This window comes from Leuciscus leuciscus (assembly GCF_965113295.1).
Source record: "Leuciscus leuciscus genome assembly, chromosome: 22".
NCBI classification, from domain to species: domain Eukaryota; kingdom Metazoa; phylum Chordata; class Actinopteri; order Cypriniformes; family Leuciscidae; genus Leuciscus; species Leuciscus leuciscus.
Window position 1 is genome coordinate 34,122,994 of NC_138746.1, and position 22,835 is coordinate 34,145,828.

The following is a 22,835-nucleotide window of genomic DNA, read 5'->3' on the forward strand; positions in this document are numbered from 1 at the left end:
ATGCAGGCTTATCAAGGACCACAGGGACCCGAGGGAAGACATGGACAACTTGGCGAAAGGGTAACTTAACTCTTCCTAATCAACCACTTCCTAAGAAACCTAAGGATTAAACCATTCTTGTAATAAAAAATATAGAGGAACAGAATGATTTTCATGACATTTGATATTTAACATTTCTTGACCTGTATTTTTCCTCTGATGCACACACTTAAATAATGTAATTTTTATATACTAAACTACTGTTTAAAATCTGCTATACAGCTAGTGAATGTGAAGCAAAGTGATACAACACAGAACTCATAAACTATTCAACAGTTCTTTCCAGTGAATCACTCACTGAACTCAATATAATCTGACAAATGTTAAGGCCTGTTCACACCTAGAAAGATAACTATAACGAAAACTATATTAGTGTCCACACTAGTGGTGCAACTGATCACAAAACTCACAGTTTGGATCATATTATGGTTTTTAAATGATGGATCGGATCATTTTTAAAAAATGGGCAAATGTAATTCTGCTTATTACTTAAAGCAAACTTTAAGTACTTTGATACCACAGCAAAAACTACTAGCCAAACTCAAAATGTTCAAACAAATAGAGCTAAAAAAAAATAAGAACAAATACACTAACTACAAGCATAGATAATTACAATATGATCAAATTACAAATAAAGTAGTCTAACACTAATAATCAGGTACAGGCATTTAATAATGAAAAATAAAACTATAGTGTTCAGTGTATATATTAAATACATTTTAATGCTGTCAATCGAAAAAAAAAAACTAGATTAATCACATATTTTTTCTGATTAATCGCGATTAATCGCAATTAAAACACTTTTTAAATATATTTTATAATGTAATAATTTCACAGTTAATCTCCAAATTAATATAGAGACAACATAAAGACAGCATATTTTAAATACTTGTTAATGGCATATTTTTATGAATGAAGGCCAGTATCACTGATACAGCTACTGATGTCTCGATGAAAATAGTTTAAAAGCATTTGCAGGAATAGGAGAGTGGTCAAATAATGTAACGCTAGCCAACGGATGACAGAAGAAAATGTTGCGTTAAATATTTTTAACGCGTTAAATTGGAAAAAAATTATCGCAGGCGTTAACGTTGACAGCCCTAATTCATTTTTGTTAAATCTGTTTTGTTGTTTGATTAACATTAATGACATAGACAGCAGCAGGTATTTATAGGCTGCTGTCATTGTAAGACCCAATGCACAGATCCAATATAGACAAGTGTTTTGACATATTTTTGTGTGTATGTGTCCGTTTAAGCACAAGAAGACGGGAAAGAGGAATCAATTCGGTGTTCACGCACTGAAACGTGCCTCTCTCTATGTTCACTTCAGGTGTGTGTGGCTGTGTGCACAGATAACGGCGCACAAGTACCGAATTTAGTTCTCTTTCGCCTCGTCTTGCACTTGAATGGTTTAAAATTGCTTGAATGTGTCAATTGGGAAGACAAAAAAACACATACAAATGATCTACTATCATTCGAATCACATGCATGCTGAACTGTGGGGCCTGGTCCGTACGGATCATGGATAAATTACGATCCGTTCCACCCCTAGTCCACACCAACGCATAATATCGTTCTGTTTAAGCACGTACTGCAATTTTGTCGTCTAAGCTCTTTAAAGCAGGATGGATTATGATTGGCTGTCAATGTTTTTATCATTCATCAGCTGAGTTAATCGTTTTGAAAGTGATTCCAACGATATTGCTTCTCTATACTGTCTTCGTTATAGTTGTGGTGTGGACTATTATTTTATGTTTTTTATGCTTCGCGTTTTGATTGATTATACATATATATTTAGAATAAATATATAAAAAATCCTAAAAGAATCGTTAACGAATCAGAATTGTAAGGGGAAATCAGAATCAGAAGCACTATTGCTATATTACTTTATGAATCCCATCTCTAAAGAAGCATCTGTCTGATTGGGTATTGTTGTGTGTGCTTATGTAATGTGCTTGCATATTTAACACAGGGTGAGAAAGGTGAACAAGGGCCTCCAGGGAACATGGGCCCTCCTGGACTCACAGTAAGTGCTGATCTATTTCAGATCTACACTGATCTATATGTGAATTCTGTAAATTCCACCTAAATAATTTACCTTGGACGTTTACGGCATAGAAATACACCCTGCCTTCTGGTAGATTTATAAAGTGCTATATTCTCCAGGGGCCGCAAGGTTACAAGGGCTCTGCTGCACAGCCAGGAAGACCAGGATTTATTGGGCCCCCTGGAAGAACGGTGAGCTATATTCCAAAGCTTTTGAAATAGAAGATCATATCTTCCAAAATGCTAAAACATGCCATGTCTCTTCATAGGGGCATATGGGAATACCTGGCAGACCAGGCCCCAAGGTAATGATCTCCACTCATTTATGAAGCACAAATTTAACACCAACTTGTCTCATCAAAAGGGCATTTTGAATCTTGCGAGACATCTCAATGGCTAGACAGGGCGGGGGACAGGGCATGATGTATATCATAAAAAAAATCTCCTGCAAACATTGTCAAGTTGTAAATATAGTATATTTCTATATCAGTTCATCAATCTTTATAGAGGGGTCACTTCAGATGTATAAGATCATGCGCCATGTGGCTTACTGAAACCAGATATCCCAGAATCCTTAAAAAAAACTTTGAGGCCTACATTTTCTTGTGTTGTACTTTTGGCATCTATACATACTGAATCATTACAACGAGCATTTACAGAGAGCAACAAACCATCTGATGCACAAATGGGCTAAACTGCTGTGATAGACAACCATTTAAACATTTGTGAAATGTATACTAATACAACCTGTCATCAGATTTGTTGAAGCCTTGACAAATTGCTGCAAAATCTTCTTGAGCAGTGGGAACTGACCCATTCACAAAAAAATAGTGAATGGAGGTAAGCCAGAACACACCCGCCGTCATCTGAAAGCATAGAACCTCAGCATGTTTTCACACTGGAGTCATGTCTGAGCAGCGCAGCTCTTCACTGGTTAGCACTGCAGTTTTTGGCTGCATATACAGTCACTTGGCTCTAAGTGCAGTCACACTACATAATGTGTTAGACTGAAACTATTGACTGCTCTGTTCTCATTCCAGCATCAACCCTCCGCTGATATCTAAACTTCTGAGAAGATCACCACACTTCATTTAAGCATGTCACTGCAGACAAGACTTTTCATCCACATATTTGAAAATAATCAAATTTCCACAGGGGCCTCTAGCATTAGATGATGAAGCATCATATGGTGTTAATAGAGCTACGTCTTTTCCTTCTGTGGTCATCTGTTATCTAAACATTATTTCAGCATCACGTGGATATTGCCTAAGTGCTTAACTAGTGTAAAGACACATTTACCAGAACATATTTTGTGAAATTTGAATGACTGGTCATCAAGGTAAGAGCCTGATGTTGTATTAACATGTTATGTAATGTAATATACATGGTTAGAACATTTTAGAAAATGGAAAGCATACAAGAGTTAGAAAATGGAAAATATTGGGTTTGTTCCTGCCCCTTTTCATTTTAAAATGAAACGGGGTCTTTGGTCTAGAAGTCAAATGCACACACATCCAGAAAGAATTATAAAAATAGTTGTTGCTAGCAGAAACATTGTAGCAAACAAATGGAACATCGTGTTCGTTGTGTAGAGCGTCTGTAGAGTAGTTGAGAGCCAGAGTACACAACATTAGATCACAGGCTAATGTGTTAAATTCCAGGGCAATTTTCTGATTAAGGGCACATTACAGCAAATGGTTTTCCTCAGAGTTTTACAGCCTTCTTTTCACACAAACACAAAGTGATGAAAAGCGTCACTACAAGTTTGGGGTTTCCTCTCACAACACCTTGACCACTTATTTTGAACTACAAATAACATTTGTTGTATCAAATCCAGAATGCAGTCGCAAACATTGCTTTTGTATCTTCCAGGGTGGCACCGGCATTCAAGGGATCCAGGGAAGCAAAGGGCAGAAGGTAATTATCGACTCAAATGCATTTCATTTAATGTTGACACATTTCCATTATCATATGGTTCTAGTTTCTCACACCACCACATTGTTTCCACAGGGTGCAAATGGAGTCAAAGGACCTAAAGGCAGGGTAAGCCTGTCAGAGTTGTTCACATTTTAGTTTATCACCGTGGAGCTTTCTTATAAGCATTAGCAACGATGGGTTTAATCTGTCCACTGTCAAAGCAGCCGCAGAAATCCAGTTGGACTGCAAAGAACCAAGTGATGGCCACATGAGCATACTGTTTGATTTCCATTTCGTATTTCTTTCCAGGCGTGCTGTCGAGATATCATTGAGAAATATGTACACAGTGTAAAAGTGCACTTGCTTGTTTATGGGTGTGTTTGTATTTGTTTGTTTTCCAGGCAGGAGATGCCGGTGTGCCAGGGCAACAGGGAAGCAGAGGAAAGCGAGGCCCTGCTGGAGAGTCGGGTAGAAAAGGCCGTGTAGGCTCCAAGGGAGTGATAGGAGATGGCGGTCCAGTGGGCTTTCAGGGCCCTCCAGGCCCACCAGTAAGTCTGAAAATCCAACTCATAACTTTCGTTTTCCTGTTATATGCTATGGTTGGAAATAGTATAAAGAGGAAGAGACTGACCACTTGAACTGTAGAAATCATAAGGCTCGCTATGCAGGATGTACAAAATTAAGTTTTCAGTTCAAAGAGCCAATCGCCTTATTGCTAAAGGCATGGCTAGAGACCTGCGTCAGATATTTCAGTCCCGCTCCCAAAGGATTCTGTCCCGCTTCCACCTGCTCCCGCAAAAATGTTAACTTCTCCCGCTCCCGCCCGCAACATTCCTGTTTTGCCCCGCTCGTGCCCGCAGAAGCCTGCATTTTTTCAGTACATACATGAAATTTGCAAGAAATAGTTTCAAGTTATATCGCCTAGCCACAACCTACACATCCCAGCATAAATGCTCCCGATAAATGAATTGTTATTAAAGCATCAATATTCACAAACCACTTGAAAAGCAAGCATAGCCTGCTGTGTGCATAGTTTGGCATGACAATCTGCTCTGACAGTACTGAGAAACACCAGTCTCTTGAGTTATCACTTATCTAGCCAAACTATTTTTCCATTATATAACTGAATGATATGATTAGGCACAAGTAAATAAAAATATAAAGAAACAATATTTCTTTATAGATGTCGCCCGTCATATCAGTAAATAGAGAAAAGTTGTTCCGGCTACTTTGCCGGATCTGGTGTGGGAGTGTCAAAGGTTAGTTGTCACAATAAGCGAGAAAGGTTGACATTGAGCATCTAGCTAAATCTCCTACCTCCAGGAATCACCCGTTTTAAACAAACGCTGAACAGAGGCAAAAAAAATTATTAGATGAAAGAAAGAAATAATAGTTAGAAAGAAAGATAGATTAGTTAGAAAGAGAGAAAGAAAGAAAGAAAGAAAGAAAGAAAGAAAGAAAGAAAGAAAAGTTAGAAAGAAAGATTAGTTAGAATGAAAGAAAAATTGTTAGAAAGAAAGAGAGATTAGTTAGAAAGAAAGAAAGAAAGAAAGAATGAAAGATTAGTTAGAAAGAAAGAAAGAAAAGTTAGAAAGAAAGAAAGAAAGAAAGAAAGAAAGAAAGAAAGAAAGGAAGAAAAGTTAGAAAGAAAGAAAGAAAGAAAGAAAGAAAGAAAGAAAAAAGAAAGAAGGAAAGAAAGAAAGAAAGAAAGAAAGAAAGAAAGAAAGAAAGAAAGAAGAAAGAAAAGTTAGAAAGAAAGAAAGAAAGAAAGAAAAGTTAGAAAGAAAGAAAAAGATGGATAGATTAGTCAGAAAGAAAGAAAGAAAGAAAGAAAGAAAGAAAGAAAGAAAGAAAGAAAGAAAGAAAGAAAGAGAATAGTTAGAAAAGAAGAAAGATTAGTTAGAAAGAAAAAGAAAGAAAGAAAGAAAGAAAGAAAGAAAGAAAGAAAGAAAGAAAGAAAGAAAGAAAGAAAGAAAGAAAGAAAGAAAGAAAGAAATATTAGTTGGAAAGAAGATTAAAGCTTAACCCTCTGAGGTCTGAGCTGTTTTCTGGGCTCTGGAGGTGTTCTGACATGCTCTGACATTTGTGTTTTTTTCTGTTACTAGTGACATTGTCATGGCTAAAGTCTAATTACACTGTATTCAGCACAAACTCTGCTACAATAATATATCAGCAGCATGTATGTAAAAGTTTGTAGTTTTGAGATAATGACATTTATGCGTGGTTTGTGAAAATACAAAAAAAAATTCTCACTGAAATAAGGCCATGAAACCCATACAGATTATTTCTTCACAAGACTTTTGAAAATTGTATGACATAGCCTAGAATATTTGCTCCAAAACTATGTGAAAATCACCCTGACTGCTCATTCAGATAAGACAATATATTGATTTAAAATTTCTAAGACGTGTTTTGTGTGACAAAGCCATATGCGAAGGGGCGTGATCATCTCATGAATATGTAAGCTTTTACACCTGAGAAAGACGAAGACACTCCCCTAACTGCCCTATTAGGAGCGATCAGGCCCTGTCATTCAGAGCAACCTTGCACAAAGAATGAGGAGATTTAAAAAAGAATGGCTTTTAGATTGTTTGGATTTATTTACAGCACAACACAATCCAAAAATACAAATGACAAAAGAGCACATTGAAAACAATGATCCAAAGACAGAGACCTTTGTGCCATTCCTAAAAACATTGTACATACCTTTAATTTCCAAGGTGTTTGATTTTCACTTTACCATGTTCATGTGCAGAGACTCATGTGAATGTTGAAGTCAGCAGGACTCAGTTGCATCTGGTCCCTGAAAGAAAAAAAAAAAGAAAAAACTGTGAACATACTGATATCAAGAGAAACTATAGGGCTGCACGATTTTGGGAATAGATTTTAGATTTTTCTGGTTAAAATTTCTTTTTAAAATTCACAGAATATACACACACACACACATGTTTCCAACAATATATAATGAACACCAGGTTTGTTGTGCCTTGTAGGCATAGGCTATGCAGTGCTGCATAAAATAATAATAACAATAAATTAAATCTTCCAAAAGATTTCAAGAACAACTACGCTAGAGAAAAATATATTGATTATCATATGTTACTTCAAATGTTTCCATTCGTTATGATGATATGAAATGAGATAATAGTAAAAACATAAAGCCTAATGTTTGGTGCATTTGGAGCGCAATCGCGCTCCAAAATATGATACATTCAAACCCACAGCGCGCTCCAAAATATGATACTCAAACCCACAGCACGCTCCAAAATATGATACATTCAAACGCCATCGCGCTCCAAAATATTAAACATTATGGTTATACACATCTATGTTTGAGCAGATATCCACAAACAGTATTTATCAGGAAACACGGGTCTAAATAGTATAATATTCACCATATACAGTATCTAGCAACAGTTCAACTGCAATGTGAAGTTTATGCAACAATACCATAAACTAATAAGTAAGAATTTCTTACCTTACATCTTTCTTGTCTTCAAATCGCGTTCTTCTTCTTCTGAGGTAAATCCAATAAGCTCAGACGTGTCTTCCAAACTCGACGAAAAGCAGAGACTTGTGAAGTGTTTTGGTGTTTTGTGTTTGAGGTAACGAGGGCGTTCGCGTTCCATGTGGAGATTTGCACGTGAATCTCTTTTGCGCGAGTGGGCGTGGCCGAATTAAAAAGTAATTAGCAAGCGTTTGAGAAGCTGGACATCCTGTTGGTTTTATACAAATTACTTCAACAGAGAATATTTTCAGTTTGAATCCGATCATTTAAAAGTACACACTTAAATGTGTATAAAGGTATATGGCTCATAAATGTGTGAGAAGTATTCGCTGAGTTTTGTTTCAGTTTATAGACGTGCTCAAGACAAAAAAGTTCACCGCGACGGAGAGGCAGAACGCACACCCTGTTTATTTTCTTTATTTTACAAAAGCACAATGTTTTGATTTGATTGTAAGTGGACACATACAAAAGTAGAAATATCACAGATTATTTTTTTATATTTCTTTTTTCTGTATAACCATAAATGACGGAGTAATTTAAGTTTATGTTGCTGCTATGTGAAAAAAATCCAGCAAAACGCGTCGGCGCGTTTCTCGACCTCAGAGGGTTAAATGAGTATAAATGGCTTCTGGCAAAGAGTTCAGTGAGTCTTGTACATTTGGTCAATGAAAGTCTATGGGATTTTTATGATTTTTAATATGAATTTTTAACTGAAAGTCAAATCGGTCTGAAAAGATATAGCACACTAAGTCAGAACAGTCTGAAGGTCTGACCCGAGTTTGGTGGTAATAGCTTTAACGGTCTAGGAGGAGATACAGTCTAACATTTGGCTCAGAAGAAGAAGTTTAAATACAATATCAGTAAGTTGACTTTTCCAAGCCAACTTAATGAGGCAGAACTCGTAATAAAACAAGAATCAACATTGGCTCGGCTTTTCAAAAATGCCGAGAAATTTGGGATTTGAAATGTTGTAAAAGCGACTCAGAGTTGGCTTTTTTAATACTCAGCAGGTGAGTAAGTTATTTTATTGAATGGATAAATTGCCATATGCAGCTCTCTAAGGCTGCATTCACACTTGCCATTAAAGGAGAACTCGGTAACTCGGTTTTCCCTTTTGTTGTCGCATGTTTTCCCCACGAGCTCCCCCTACAGCTGTGGGGGGGGGGGATGTATATTTCACAACACAGTCGTAAAAAACTCATTTGCAGCGGCCTCCTCCCCCTCTCTACCGCTGCTCATGTGCGTTTGTTTTGATCGGAGCAAGCCAACTGTATCGCGTGGAGCTATGTCTACCGAGGTGGGTAATCTGGTAATACATCATACATGCGTGTGTGTTTATGTCGAATTGCCGTAAAGCAATTTGTGTTTCGTGCTCGTTCTCGTTCTAGTTCTCGCTTCTCACGAGACTTCCAATTTCTATCTTGCCGGGACGGTAGTGTTGCAAGTTGCAAGGTTGGTTTTCCGCCTGGGAACGCTGGGGGGAGCGGGGAAAGTCACCAATATCACCAGAACAGGTTGTTTAACCATCCAAATGATTTCTAGACAGTTTAATTAAGTTCAAAAAGTTACCAAGTTCTCCTTTAACATGCAACCTAAATCCGGATGTTGTCTACATACACATTGAAAGTGTGACAAGTGTGAACGCACGTCTGATGGGAATGTTATCCGATCAGCGTGTCCAGCTTCGGAGGTAGTCGAGGACTCACTGTGATCGGATCTCAGTGTAATGTAAACGCGATCCAGCCATTGTGTCTGCATTCACTGGTGGACGTCACACAAAAACCACTGTCATTATTCCCCCTCCTCTCTCCAGGAATTGCTGCACGTAGCTGTGTGGTTTTGCGATACAGTCGAGTGCGAAGGACATCGCAAATATACTGAAATGTTTGCCTTCACACCCAAAAGTTGCAGAACCATTCATTTTCTGTAAAGAACGTGCATTTTTCCCACCACAGCTGGCAACATTCTCGGACCCATAAGTTTATCTGTACCGTTTCCATTACAGCATTTATCCACATTATTAGTACTTGCAGCCTCTTCATCCTCCTCATTTTGCGAGATTTGTAAAATGTCCCCTGACTGAAAACTGATTTTAAAAGAAAACCCCCCACTTCAGATCGACTTTGCACCGGAGCCATCTTTTTTCTTTTCTTTTTTTTCACGGGAAAGCGAAATCCGATCTGTTATTCAGATACAGAAGCCACTTGATGAGGACAGGTGTAAACGCATCGTGTCCTGATTGGTTTATGATCGGATCTGCTTGAACGGATCACGGTGATCGCATGTTAATGCCAAGTGTAAACATTGTCTATTGTGAAGGCTCATTTCGTTATGGTTGTTGTAGCGCTGTGCTGGAATTTATTTTTCCAGGAAGTACTATGTTCTACAGTAACGTCTTCAGCTTGTCAGCTTGATATACTTTACATCTAACTGGTTATACTGTATCTCTTAAGCCTAGTATTGAATGTTTTATGAGCAGTAGGATAATCTCTGGCCAAAATATTATGATGTACTGGCATATGGTTGTAGTGGCACTTTCCCCATTCAAGCAGATACAGTAAAAGCTGTGCTCCTAGTCCTATTACCTAGATAGACAATAGCTACCTGGACATGTTGCCAAAATGGCTGCCACCTGCCTGAGGGACTTTATGGACTTTTTGTTATGGTCCATACGCTACCTAGGGTCCATAAGTAACCGAAGGTCCATAAGAAAGGTGAAATTCAAACTTTCCTCCTTAAGCTTAAATGAATGTCTGTTTAGGGGCTTGTTAAGTGTTTTCGTTTGCATTTCATCTGCCGACTAACAAGCTTCACCTTTAGACAAAGCCTTCAAAACTTCTGGGAGATTCAGTCCTTGTGGCACTTGGCGTAACATGCATGAAATATGTGGTAACCATTTTGGTGTCAAGATCGCTAGTAAACGCTTTCTCATTAGTGCAGCTTTCTCTGCAGCTCGGGGCAAGGTTTTCATTTAGTGTGGCTGTAAATCCATAATGAGGCTGGTGAAATATTGTTGGCCGTATTTATTTCTCCTTCATTACGCAGCCACACATTTTCAGACTACAACGGGCAAGAGGTGCTCTGATCAGAGCTCCATGTTTCAGTGGTAATGATCTCTCTCATAGGGCCCCACTCTCCCTGCTCAACATGTTATTGAGGTCTGCAAGCAGGTGGTACTGGAGCAGATGTCCACATTCGCCAACTCTGTGAAAAGAACTTGTGCAGCCGTGTGCCCGCTCTATGGAGATGTGCCAATGGGCGCCCCAGGTCCCCCAGGATCGAAAGGACCACCTGGACCTCCAGTAAGTTTCCCACCTCTGAGAAAAATTACCCCACTACAACTCTGGAACAGTCTCAATTTTGCTTGGCCTTGGAAACAAAAGCATTTAGATGTTGTTTGTTTTAGACATCACAGTTAGCACATGTTAAACCTGTTTTTGCCATAGTAAAGTAAGGAAGAACATGCTCCATACATCAACTTTCTTCCAGGCCAAGTTTGATATGTACATAGTGTGAAGGCCTCTGGAGAGCGTGCAGCAGTGTTTGGCAGTATAGGTTGGAATTAAAACATTCAGAATGTCCAAGTCCCCGTGAAGACAAATAGGAAGTCACAGACTTGCTCTGTGTTGAATGGTTTTTGGAAAGAATCCCACCTTCACTGGAGTGGAAAGCCTTTCCATATTTCTCAAGCAGATCTTTTTTTCAGACTTCTCGAACATTTTCACTCTAGGGGCCCAAAGGCCGATAAAAGTTCACTGAGCCTCAAATTCAAACATGTAAAGGGTTGTAAAATTGAGAGTTGTGAAAAACTGCATACAACGTAAACTTCAGGATCACCATAGCAAAGAGTCTACAGACACTTTGATTCTTCTAGAGGGAAAGTTCACCACCATCATTTACTCACCCTCATGTTGTTCCAAACCTCATGTTTTGCAGAATGTCTAAGCTACTATTTTACATACAACAAAAGTACACTTTTTCCAGTGGCTGTTAATCAACAAAAAGTCTCCTGAAGCCATCAAATAGCATTGCGTAAAGAACAGACCTCAATTAGATAAAGCTCAGAGCTGGTAATTGGTAAGTTGCTGGTTTGATTCCCACAGCAACCATGATTGTACCCTTGATCAAGGCTGTTCCAAGGGGTTTGCAACTGCAATAAGAATACTGTCACTTTGGACAAAATATGTCTGCTAAATGACTAATTATTAACAAATAACTAAATTTTCAACTATTTCTGGAAAAAACATTATAATAGGGTGATCCTGGCATTGATGGTCTTAAAGGAGAAATCGGGCAGGAGGGATTCTACGGAGAACCCGGTGACCTGGGCAGACAGGGCTCAACAGGTACAGTAAACCATCTTCACACTGTAGTGCATATTGCACAAATAGTAGCTTATTGGACATGCACCAATACAGGGGTGGTCCTCCATGTTGGAGCCTTCACGTTAATCATATGCGGTTGCCTTAACGTCAGATAGCGTAAAAAGTTACAAATAAAGAATGTGCCCAGATATAGAGAAACAATAATGCTATGAAGGGTATCTGTCAGTATTGCTCTTGGCTGTGTTCATGCATGATGAACTAGCATAACAAATACTTCTCAGCTGGAAAAGCTGCCCAAGTAAGCAGACCATATGACGGATTCACCTTCACAAGGAACTGTTGTCTTTTGGAATGGGATGTGTCATGAAATAAATACATAAATAATGTCAGTCTGCACGCATCAGCAGAAGGAAAGTAATAGCTTTATTAAACATGAGCAGATGTGCGACTCCTCTGCCAAACAGCATTAATGAGGCAAATGAGTATACAGGTGCAATAGTTCAAACAAAGTGTTTAAAGAAAAAATTACCTATATTACCTTGTTTTGACAGTATAAGATAATATAAAAGTAAAAAATGTCAAGAAAATAGCCAAATGACTTGCTTGCAGGCAGGGTTATGGATCTATGTTAGGGAAGCTACTTTGAAACTGTTGCTTCTCAACGTGCAGGTCCTGCACATTCTTTGGTTTTCCAGGATCATCTGTATATTTGAATCCTTTCCAACAGTGACTGTATGATTTTTGAAATTCATCTTTTTACACTGAGGACAATTGAGGGACTTATGCACAACTATTACAAAAGCTGCAAACATTTTTTGATTGCCATGAAGGCGACATGATAAATTCAGAGTCGGGGGTGTAAACTTTTGAACAGGATGATCCGTATAAATTTTGTTAGTTGGAAGATTTTTTTTCTTTCTTTTTTTTTTACTGCTCTTCAGAAGCTACATGTTTCCCTGAAGACAACTTTATTTTTTAACAATGTTTTTAATAGTAATAATACAAAATAATTCATTTGCCCTATGGCCTGAGACGCTGGGATATGCTTCAGCGTCCCCACATAGGACATAGGAAATTGCTTTGGAAAATGTATAGATGGTTCACAACTAAAGCTATGGAAAGCAGCTAAATCACTGCTTCTGTGCAGGGGCAATGAATTGTAACTATAGCACTAGTTGTTCAGATTTGACTGAATCAGCATGTTCTGTTCAACAGAACCTCTTGCATTGCATGTCATTTCAAAAGCTTGGTAGACATTTTGCAGTTATAAATGACAAGCCATTATTTTGCATTGTTATTTAGTCTGGCAGTGACGTCATATATCAGTTTCCAGCCAAAAATGAAGAGTATTTACAAGTCATTTTATACATTTATTCAGTAATGACCTCAGCACACACATGGTTGTTAATCAGTATAAAGAACATATATTTGATCTCCACATCTCCTGACGGATTTAGATGGTTGTTCATTTTAATAACATATGTTTGCCACAGGTGACAGGGGAGAACCAGGAGACAAGGGAGCCAAAGGCTATGGCCTTCCCGGCCACATTGGAGAGCAGGGACCAAAGGGTAACATAATGACCAAAGAATGAACCTCTCTTGTAATAGAAGTATCACATGAGTCTCAAATGAGTCTCACTTCCATGACATTTTTTATTTATTTATTTTACTTTTTTTTTCTTTGATATAACAAGGTAAGCGTGGGCGACCTGGCCAGGCATTTGATGGGCAACCAGGTCGGATGGGAGAGAGAGGCCATGTTGGCCATCTTGGTTTGAGGGGCCACCCTGGACTACGTGGAGTTCCTGGAGTCTGTCTGACGTCTGGGTGTGCCTTACTCAATGCTACTTCTAATGGAGCGCCACAAGTACCTCTGCAGGCACCTCAACGGGCACCTCAACGATCACCTCAAAGGGCAACTTCGAGGTTCAGAGGACGCCAATGAATGCATGCTTGAAGGAAACATAGTGACATTTGGATCTGAGTGTGTGTTTAGTAGTATGGCGGAAGGATTAGGAACTGAAATTGTGAGGTGAAGGGCAATTCATGTAAATATAAAACTGAAATCCATTCAAAGACTGAAACACTGATCTAAAACTGTAAAATGCAAAGCTATCACAAACTGCAAGACATTAAACCTGTTGACCAACTTTTATTATAAATGCAAATTAAGGTAATTTAAAGATAAAGATAAAGTTTGCATATATTAACCAATGTATATGTAGTTTCAAAGTGATCTGCACATTTCTCAATTTTATTTTCAATCAATGCTGTTTATAATAAAAAATTAAACAATATCTAAGACCTCTCTCTCTCTCTCGACTTGCAACGTGTTATGTGCATTTTTTTTTAAGTTATGGGAGATTCAGAACTAAATTTCAGAGAAATCGTAATGCTCAATATGGTGGATTTCTGGTTAATCTAGAACATGCACCTTAGCTGGACGTGTATTACTGTTGTCAATTTTTAGTCTTGATTTTATATACTTTAAACATTAAAGGGGCCAATAAATAATTAAGAAATTCAATGTTTTATCTTTTGACATCATACTATAACAACTATAATTCTGTAACAATTTTTTTTTTTTTTTTACAGAGCTGAAAAAATGACTCGTTTTGCACTTCCTCCAGTTTGTTAGGTAATAGAGATGAATACATCTGCCTGCACAGAGAAAGGCTAGTGGCTGTTTATTTTCAATTATGTAAAGTAGAGCATTATTAGTTTGATGGGTTAATTTCACAGTGGTTTCTTTGGTAATTCGATACAGGCTTTACAAACAGACTTTTATGGATGGAACCAACAGTAATGTGACAACATGTACGTTTCAATTCTATTGCCTAAACAGTGATTTTTGATATTTAAATGAACTAAAATTTTAGTTATATCACATTATAAGTGCATCTCAGGAAACATACAATTTAAAAAAACAATTTATGACATGGCTTGATTTAAATTTATGGCAATTTAAGCATGCAAGCATGCACTTAGAATAAAGCCAGGCAAGGTTTTTTTTGTTTTGTTTTTTTAAGTCTGAGCGTCTGTGTTTTCTCTCACTCCAAGATCACTCTAATACCATTCCATCATGTGCAAAACACATGTTAACAGGCTAATGTTAGTGTTTCAATAAAGCATAAGACTTTTCTCCAAGTACTGTTTCTGTATATTTTCAATCAGTATATCTTGTGCCCAGACTTTTGTGATATAAAAAAATATGTTACAGGATGTTACAGTGAACTTGGCATCATCATATTTGCTATGACGTGAACACAGAGTGGCTTTTCTGTGAGGAGTGTGAATCTGAAAACACGGACTGGAGCTGGAGCTGGAGCTGAGCGATTACAGGAACCTTTGAGTGCTGTCACTCCATACCTGGATCAAAGCCCTATTAACTCAGCATTCAGTATATGCTTTATTTGACTTAATTGTCTTTCCATCCTCAAGTATAGGACCTCTGAAATGATAATTAAATATTTGCATAGTATAAAACAAAAACTTGTAACCCAAAGGAACCTGATTGATTCTCCGATCGGACATCCCTAATTCTGATTCTAAACGAGAGGACAGGACACATTACTTAATTCCTTAAATACTGCTGGGAACACAAAACACTGTTGCAAGTGTCAACACTGCAGCACTACTTCATCTATAATTGAAGAACAACTGAGAAGCTATGTGACTTCGCTATTTGTACCTTACTGCTCATCAAAAAGGGTTACAATTAATGAAGATTTTGCAAAGAACAATCCAATAAGATGTAAAACTACAAAACGTCTTAGGTTACGCATGTAACCATGGTTCCCTGAGAGGGGGAACAAGACGCTGGGGAATGCCTTCAGCAGCGCCGGCGGTATGGGGGGGCATTAGGGGGCAATGCCCCCCCAAATGTCTTTTATGCCCCCCCAAATTGAATTATGATATAATTTACAAAATAATATCAGTTTAATTTACATTTTTAGTGAGAAATAATAAAAATATGTCTACAAACTGCTCATTAGCTGAAAATATAATAAAGCTTAGCCAACATAAAACCACAGTGAGGAAACCCCCCTGCCGCCCCCCCAATCACTTGCACGTTAATACATGAATGAAATGACTTTCAGTTGGCGCAATATTCCTGGCTGCATTCAAAACAAAGCAAACAGATGAAAACTGTCCAAAAATGGACATTAGAAAATGGTTCAAAACCACAGTTTCTCCTTCCACGTCGATTAACGATTCTGCTGACCCCATACAACAAGACAACGACAACAGCCCGGCTAACATTTGTGACTCCGTGGCCGGCGGCGGCGGCGGCGTGGCCGCTAACATCGCAGCTTCCCAAGCTAGCACCTGTAGCTCCAGCTCCAGCTCCACTACATTTGGACCAGACCTTCCTACACTTCAAGGTCCACCTGAGGATCTCGTGACGAAAAGCCCAACCAGGTGAAACTGGACAAGTATCCGCTGGACTGAAATGTCACTCCCGCCGTGGAGAAACAGCTGTTTTAGCCTATATTTTCTTGTAAATGGAAATTGTAGAATAATCTCTGTGTATGTTGTGTATGTTGTGGGTGTTTTTAATTTGTTTTGATGAAGGTAACTAACGTTACATGATGCTTTTTTAATAGTAGGCTACTGTGAACGCTTATGTTAGAGCAAAGCAGAATAAAGATGTGTAGCTTTTTTTCTCTCTTCCGCCAGTGAGATAGCAGTTAAACTACTATCCTGACCTGTCAGTGAGAGACTGTGAGCATGTTCGTTAGCTTTGTTTATAATAAAGCTGTGGTCAGAGTCGGTCTTGTAATTTTTTGTATAGGCCTATTTAACCCTTATTTAATCAAATTTCTAAAGAGTTGCACGTCTTGCAACAATGTGTAATGGTTTAGGCTATGTGTTTATTGTATGGGTTGCATCACTTCATGGTAATAGCTAACAGAAAAGGCAGACGCAATAATAAATATAGGATATCTGATATCCGAAAAAAAGTCCCCATACCTAGTGCCCACCCATTGAAAATAAATGCCCCCCTGCTGAGCGCAGTCTGAAGCCGGCTCTGGCCTTCAGTATGAGTCTAAACACAACAATGAACTTGAAACACAACAATGAACCCATCCCTAAGGTGCACATCAGCATTGTGATCAATTCCCTGTGGCCAGAGCCCAAGCTATAAGACCCCTTACAGGCAAGATCAAGAGCTTGGTATTTCTACGAACACCTTTGAGAGAATAATGTCATTATCAAGAACGGAGGCCTCAACAGGATGACTCTAAAAGAGAGGAGGCCTAACTACGTTCTCTATTCAGGTAGGCAATAAGAGGCCTAGTAATGTTCTAACCAAAAGGCAGTAGCCAAAATAAAAAGCTAAAAAAGAGCTATCTACTTCTAACTGGCCCTGACATACTACCCTATGCCTCAACATGACGACTCTCTAATTCGAGACGAGACCTAACTGCGTTCCATGCTCAGGACAGCTTACAAGGAGGCTCGCAGAGAGCCTAAACACTTAGCCTATGGCTGAGCTCATGGGATGGAGGCCTCAGCACTACGTCCTATGCCTGTCAAGGAGGCTACATCATTGAGCCAGCAGCTTGACACAATATCAGACAATACTCAATCTAGTACAAACAAACAGTCTCATGAAGACAAGAAAGAGGATGACGTATTCCACAGGTGCACTTTAATATTCACAGTCGACCCAGTAGTGACATTATAGGCCTGCCAAAGTGAAGTTCATTGTTTAGACTCATGTTTCAGACACCAGTCATGCCGAAAGGCATTCCCCATAGCGCCCTCTAGGGGATGCAGCACAAGTTCCCTTTCGAATGGGAACTACATTTGCTTTACAAGCAATTTTTTTCTTGGTTTAAGCAAATGTATTTGTTTTATTTGCTCTATAACAGCAAAACTTGACACTGAAATCACAGGAAACCACTGCATTTTAATCACAATCCCAACAAAGATGCAGCATGAGCAGTTGTCACTCTCTGACAGTAGGTGGCACTTATAGAACAGCAGCGATTTCGTTTCCTTTGTTACCCCTGTACAAAAAGCAGCGCTTCACTCATAAACACTACTTTATATGGAGGTAAGAGGAAAGAAAATGCCATCGAAACGTTTTTGAAGACAGAAAACACACACATACATTGAAATAAACCTCCACCCCCAATTGCACACAAATGACATTTTGGGAAATGATTGCAATGCAGTTTGTGTGCAAGTCCGGAATAGAGATCAGCAAAAATAAATTAAAAACTGGTTGCTGACCATGCGTTTGAAGCAAAAAAATTTCTGGATCTGATTTATGGCCAGTCGACCAGTGCATCTCTATGTAAAACTTTCCGGCTTCATTGTTGCACAGGCATCATGACGCAGTGTTATCTATGCATAAATTCGTTCCATTTTTACGGGGCACATTAAGAAAACTGTCTTTTCACATTAATATGAAGCCATGGCTCTCCACGATTCCATATAATGACCTTTGACTGCTGAGAAAGTAACAGTTTGTGTAACCAAGCGTCCTGAAAAGTGAAGCCAAAGCGTCTCGATCACCCCCAGCTGGTTGGTCCTAGTATAGGTCATAAACCCAGCCCTCTCCATGTAGTCTAATGGGACGTGAGGAAAACTAAATCAAATTACACTTCAAATACATTTTTTCCAAAGATGTTTTCTGTCATTTTAGGTAGTTTTTATCATGCTGATGTAAGTTTAAGTGTTAGTTTTTTTTTTTTAAATAAGTTTTGTCTTAGTTAGTTATTTGATGCTATAAAATGCTATGTCACTGAGGCGCCAACAAACTTTTTGGGGGATTTTTGGGAGGAGATTGGAGCTTCAACTTTCATTTCTACATTTCAATAACGGTTTATTTCACACCGACATAATGATCTGTTCTGCAGTAAACTGTACCAACCGTTTCTGCGGGAGTGTGGGTATGGCCTTGATACCGCGGCTCCACGTCACGCTCACTACTGCGCAGAATCAGGTCCCAAATCAGAGCAAGATGTCAGCGCCATATTGGGACACTGGCGGGCTTCACTTTTCTACAATGGATCAACACAGCGTTATTCTGCCTGGCACTAAAATTTTCTAATGAAATAACTGTGAAGCAATAATACACTGGAAACGACTAGAATGACAAACATTTTCCTAGAACAAAGCTGGCTTTTCGCTTTGTGTAACAGTCATTTCTCAGACTATGTGACGGAGTCTAGGGTTGTCTTCTAGTCGCGTTCCGTTGCCGAGACTGTACACACTCATATGGCTAGACGGTGTTCCCTCTCAAAACATTTCACCAATTGCTTCCATGGAAACTCTTATTTCCTCTGTCCCTCTGTCTCTCTGTCAGCATAATGACTTAATACTGCTATACACACCACACTAATCTCCCAGGCGCACTGCAGAAGTGATCACATTAATTGCCGTTTATTGCATGGAATTATAAACCATTACAGTGCTACCGACGAACCCTGCCAAAACAAAGAGGGCTCATTTATTTAGCCAAAGTTCAAAGTAGTTTGACTAAAACTAGGCTAATATATAAAAAACGCGGACTGTATTGTGTCTTTGCTTTAGTGGTATGAAATGTCTTTATCATACTATTAAGCAGAAATGACCTTAGATTATAACACATTTTTAATTGGTGCACGCTATTTTTACAAAGCCACAGCATGAAGGTCTATTTTACTTGGTAGACTGCAAATTTTTTATTCCATACAGTAAAAACATTTTTTCAGAAAATATTTTTTATTATGAATGACGTAGTATAATTTTGAAACATTCCTAGTGTGCTTCTCAGTGTTTTCCGCAAGTTCCTCATTTGATAATAGTTGGCTTGAGCATTCCAAACTGCATAACCACACTGCAATTCATCATTCTTGCAATGACACCTCACTGCTGTTTTTTTCCCCACTCAGGGAACAAACATGGTCCCGGCTTCACGGTCGTGCCTTTGTTGCCATTTTCCAAACCCAACAGAATATGAAGTATTAGGAGCCCAGCTGTACCTTTCAATTACAAGAAGCCCTGTGGGAGGATACCCATTACTTAGAGCAGGATTCTCCCAGTCTTCCATTTGTTAACGCATCAATTATGGCCACAGGATTCCCAGATGTAGAATTTGTCAAGATTGGAGCTGTTCTGGCAGGTGATTATCAGCAGGTGGGCTTAGTCTGCACAGTGTTTCCCGAAAAATTGGCTGAAGTTATATACCTAGTCCAAGTCCAGATCAAATTTTCTTCACTTGAGTTTGATTACTTGGAGGGTGTTGATAAAGGAGACGTGTTTAATTTGCTTCCTGCAAAGCTTAGGTGGGTTTGAAGAACATGCTGACAGGGACGGGAATGAATCCAAGAGGATGTGGGCGTATATTTCTTAGAAATTCAGATGTTGGAAACTCTGTATCTCTATGGGAGGGAGAAGAATAGAACTTGTTCATTGTTAAAACGAATTACCAACCAAATTTAAAAGGAATTGTTCACACAACAATAGTCATTATTCACTTTCTTCCTTCAAAGCAAAAAAAAAAAAAAAATAAAAAATAATATTAAGAATGTTGACGCATGCACAGACTACTTTTTCCTTACAATCACAGCTCATAGTGACGACTGCTGTTAAACTCTAAAAATGACAAAAAGACCCATAAATGTAGTCCAGCTATGTTTGAGGAACCGAACCGAACCGAACCGAACTGTCATGAATCAGACAGGTCAAGTTTAAGGTAACTCACTTAGACAGTCTGGCTTCAGCAGTCACTGGACAGTTATCAGCAAATAACAATAACGGTCTGTTCCAACAACATCATATAGCTTCAGAATAAATGGAATATAGCACACAAGTCATATTAGTATAGCCTTGTTTTTTGCAGTTCTGGTACTATAAACTGCTGAAGTCGCTGTAGGTCCGGGTATCGTTCGTTCATTTGTTTTTGCTCTCACATACGAAAAAGAAAAAACGAGAAAACAGCTCCTTTTTCCGTTTTTTCGTTTTTTTAGAAAAACGAAAAAACGAAATTATGACTTGATTTTTGGTTTTCCCGTCCTTGCACGGAAATCAGAAAAACAACTTGATATTGGTCCGTGTACGTTTTGATAGTTTGTTTTCCAATTTGAAATGAAATAAGCAGAAACGAGAAAACGGCCCCTTTATTCGTTTTTTCGTTTTTTAAAAAAAAAACGAAAAAACGAGATTTCGGCGTGAGTTTTCGTTTTTTAGTTCACAGGCAAAAAACGAATAAATGACTTCAAAATTCGTTTTCCACATGTGGGCGGCCTGACACGCCCCCTTCCGCCTATTGGTCAAGCAAATCTGAGCATGTGACGTCATCAGTTGTCGCTCCGGGGTGCGTTTCCCGAAAGCATCGTTAGCCAACTATGGTCGCAAGTTCCGTCGTTATCAGCATAGTTCAACGATTTGGTGTTTCCCGAAACCATCGTTCAAACGAACGTTCGCAAACATCATCGCAAACTTGTGTGGTTGGAACGACAGCTCTCGAGCTGTCGTTAGAAGCATAGTTTCTAGTTTACATTAGATGTACACTGAATAAATCCTTATCTTTAGCAAAATAAGCAAGCTGACATTCAGTACAACCCGTGTTATTTATTTAGAATACATACAAATGTAATTTATGTCTTTTAGTTTGTCAAGAGATTTAAAGCACCGTTTTTGAATACTGCGCATGTGCGAACGTGCTCTACTATGTAAGAACGAGCCAAATATTGAGTCTGGTAATAAAGCAAAATAACTGAGAAAAAATTAGAAATGGTCTTCAGATGCCATGTCTGTAACTTATATGACAAAATCTAGCGTTAATTCGATCTCAAACAGATTAATTAAAATAAGTTATTAGTCCACCACGTGCGAGACGTCATAAACCAACGTGGTTGAACGATACTTTGCGACAGACGGTTTCGGGAAACAGTCGTGACTAGCTAGTTGATTTCTCCAACGATGCATCGTACTATGGTAGTTAAGCAGCGAGCTATATAGTTGTACGGGAAACGCACCCCCGGTCAGGTCTGCTCAACAAAATAATAGTCAAGTCAAGTCAAGTCAAGTTTATTTGTATAGCGCTTTTCACAATACAGATTTTATCAAAGCAGCTTCACAGTATTACATTTAAATAATACAACAAAGTTTGTTTCAAGAGGAATTTATTGATTGATAAAATTAAATTAAATATCCCCAAAATATCCCCAGTCCTCTACTATGCAGAGGCGGCCTTACCTATGTTTCACCCGTTTCAATTGAAACGGGCCCCGCCCTCCAAGGGGGCCCCCAACAGAGCAGGAAAATCCCATTCATTTTCTCAATAGGATATTTATTTTCAGACATAATGTCTAAAGTGGTCTCCAACACGTCGCTCGCGAGAGTAGCTCGTGGCCTGATTGGAGGTAGCTCGCCAAGGGCCGTTCACATATCGCGTCTTTTGCACGCTCAAGTTCGTTATTTCAAATAATTGAAGCGACGCACTAATTTTTTCCAGGCGCCGCGCGAGTCAATATGAAGGATGGGGGTGCACCCAAACTACGGGTGTTTTTTTCTTCTCCGTAAATAAATCTTCTAGCAGAGCTACAGCAAGCGTTTATCGGTAGTGGAAATCCATTAGCTATTAAAACTTCTCTGTCGTTGTGGAGAGCGCATGCATGGTACATAGCAACGACAGACGCCAAAAAATTTTGTTTATTTGTGATAATCTTAGCACTTTAGTATTATTGCCTAACCTGTATTATGACTGATATTTGACGAACTGCTTTGTTCCTTTTTTGTAAGTTTTGGACAAAAGCGTCTTCTAAATAATAATAATAATAATTATTATTATTTGTGTTTAACTATAAATGAGTTCACTTAGTAATACAGTAATATGTTTGTCATAAAATAATTGATGCTTTATTTTTATAGGCTAACCTAACCTTTTACAGTTTGGGATAAAATAGGCCTACATTTTTTGCATAATTTTTGCTTAAATAAAGCGTTCATAAATTATTTTATGATAAACATATTACTGTCTTAAGTGAACTCATTT

At 38.6% G+C, this 22,835-nt stretch overlaps 1 protein-coding gene across 1 annotated transcript in view; it reads left to right on the forward strand.

Annotated features, from left to right (window-relative positions):
• Positions 1-14,135, forward strand: part of LOC309486544 (uncharacterized protein) — a 30,613-nt gene extending 16,478 nt beyond the window's left edge. The window contains exons 17-27 of the mRNA XM_082153892.1: positions 7-60; positions 2,014-2,067; positions 2,208-2,279; positions 2,357-2,392; positions 3,960-4,004; positions 4,098-4,130; positions 4,406-4,552; positions 10,638-10,814; positions 11,768-11,858; positions 13,331-13,408; positions 13,534-14,135. Of these exons, the coding sequence (XP_082010018.1) occupies positions 7-60; positions 2,014-2,067; positions 2,208-2,279; positions 2,357-2,392; positions 3,960-4,004; positions 4,098-4,130; positions 4,406-4,552; positions 10,638-10,814; positions 11,768-11,858; positions 13,331-13,408; positions 13,534-13,784 (1,038 nt within the window). The 3' untranslated portion in view covers positions 13,785-14,135. The remainder of the gene's footprint in view (positions 1-6; positions 61-2,013; positions 2,068-2,207; positions 2,280-2,356; positions 2,393-3,959; positions 4,005-4,097; positions 4,131-4,405; positions 4,553-10,637; positions 10,815-11,767; positions 11,859-13,330; positions 13,409-13,533) is intronic.
• The last annotated feature ends 8,700 nt before the right edge of the window (positions 14,136-22,835 follow it).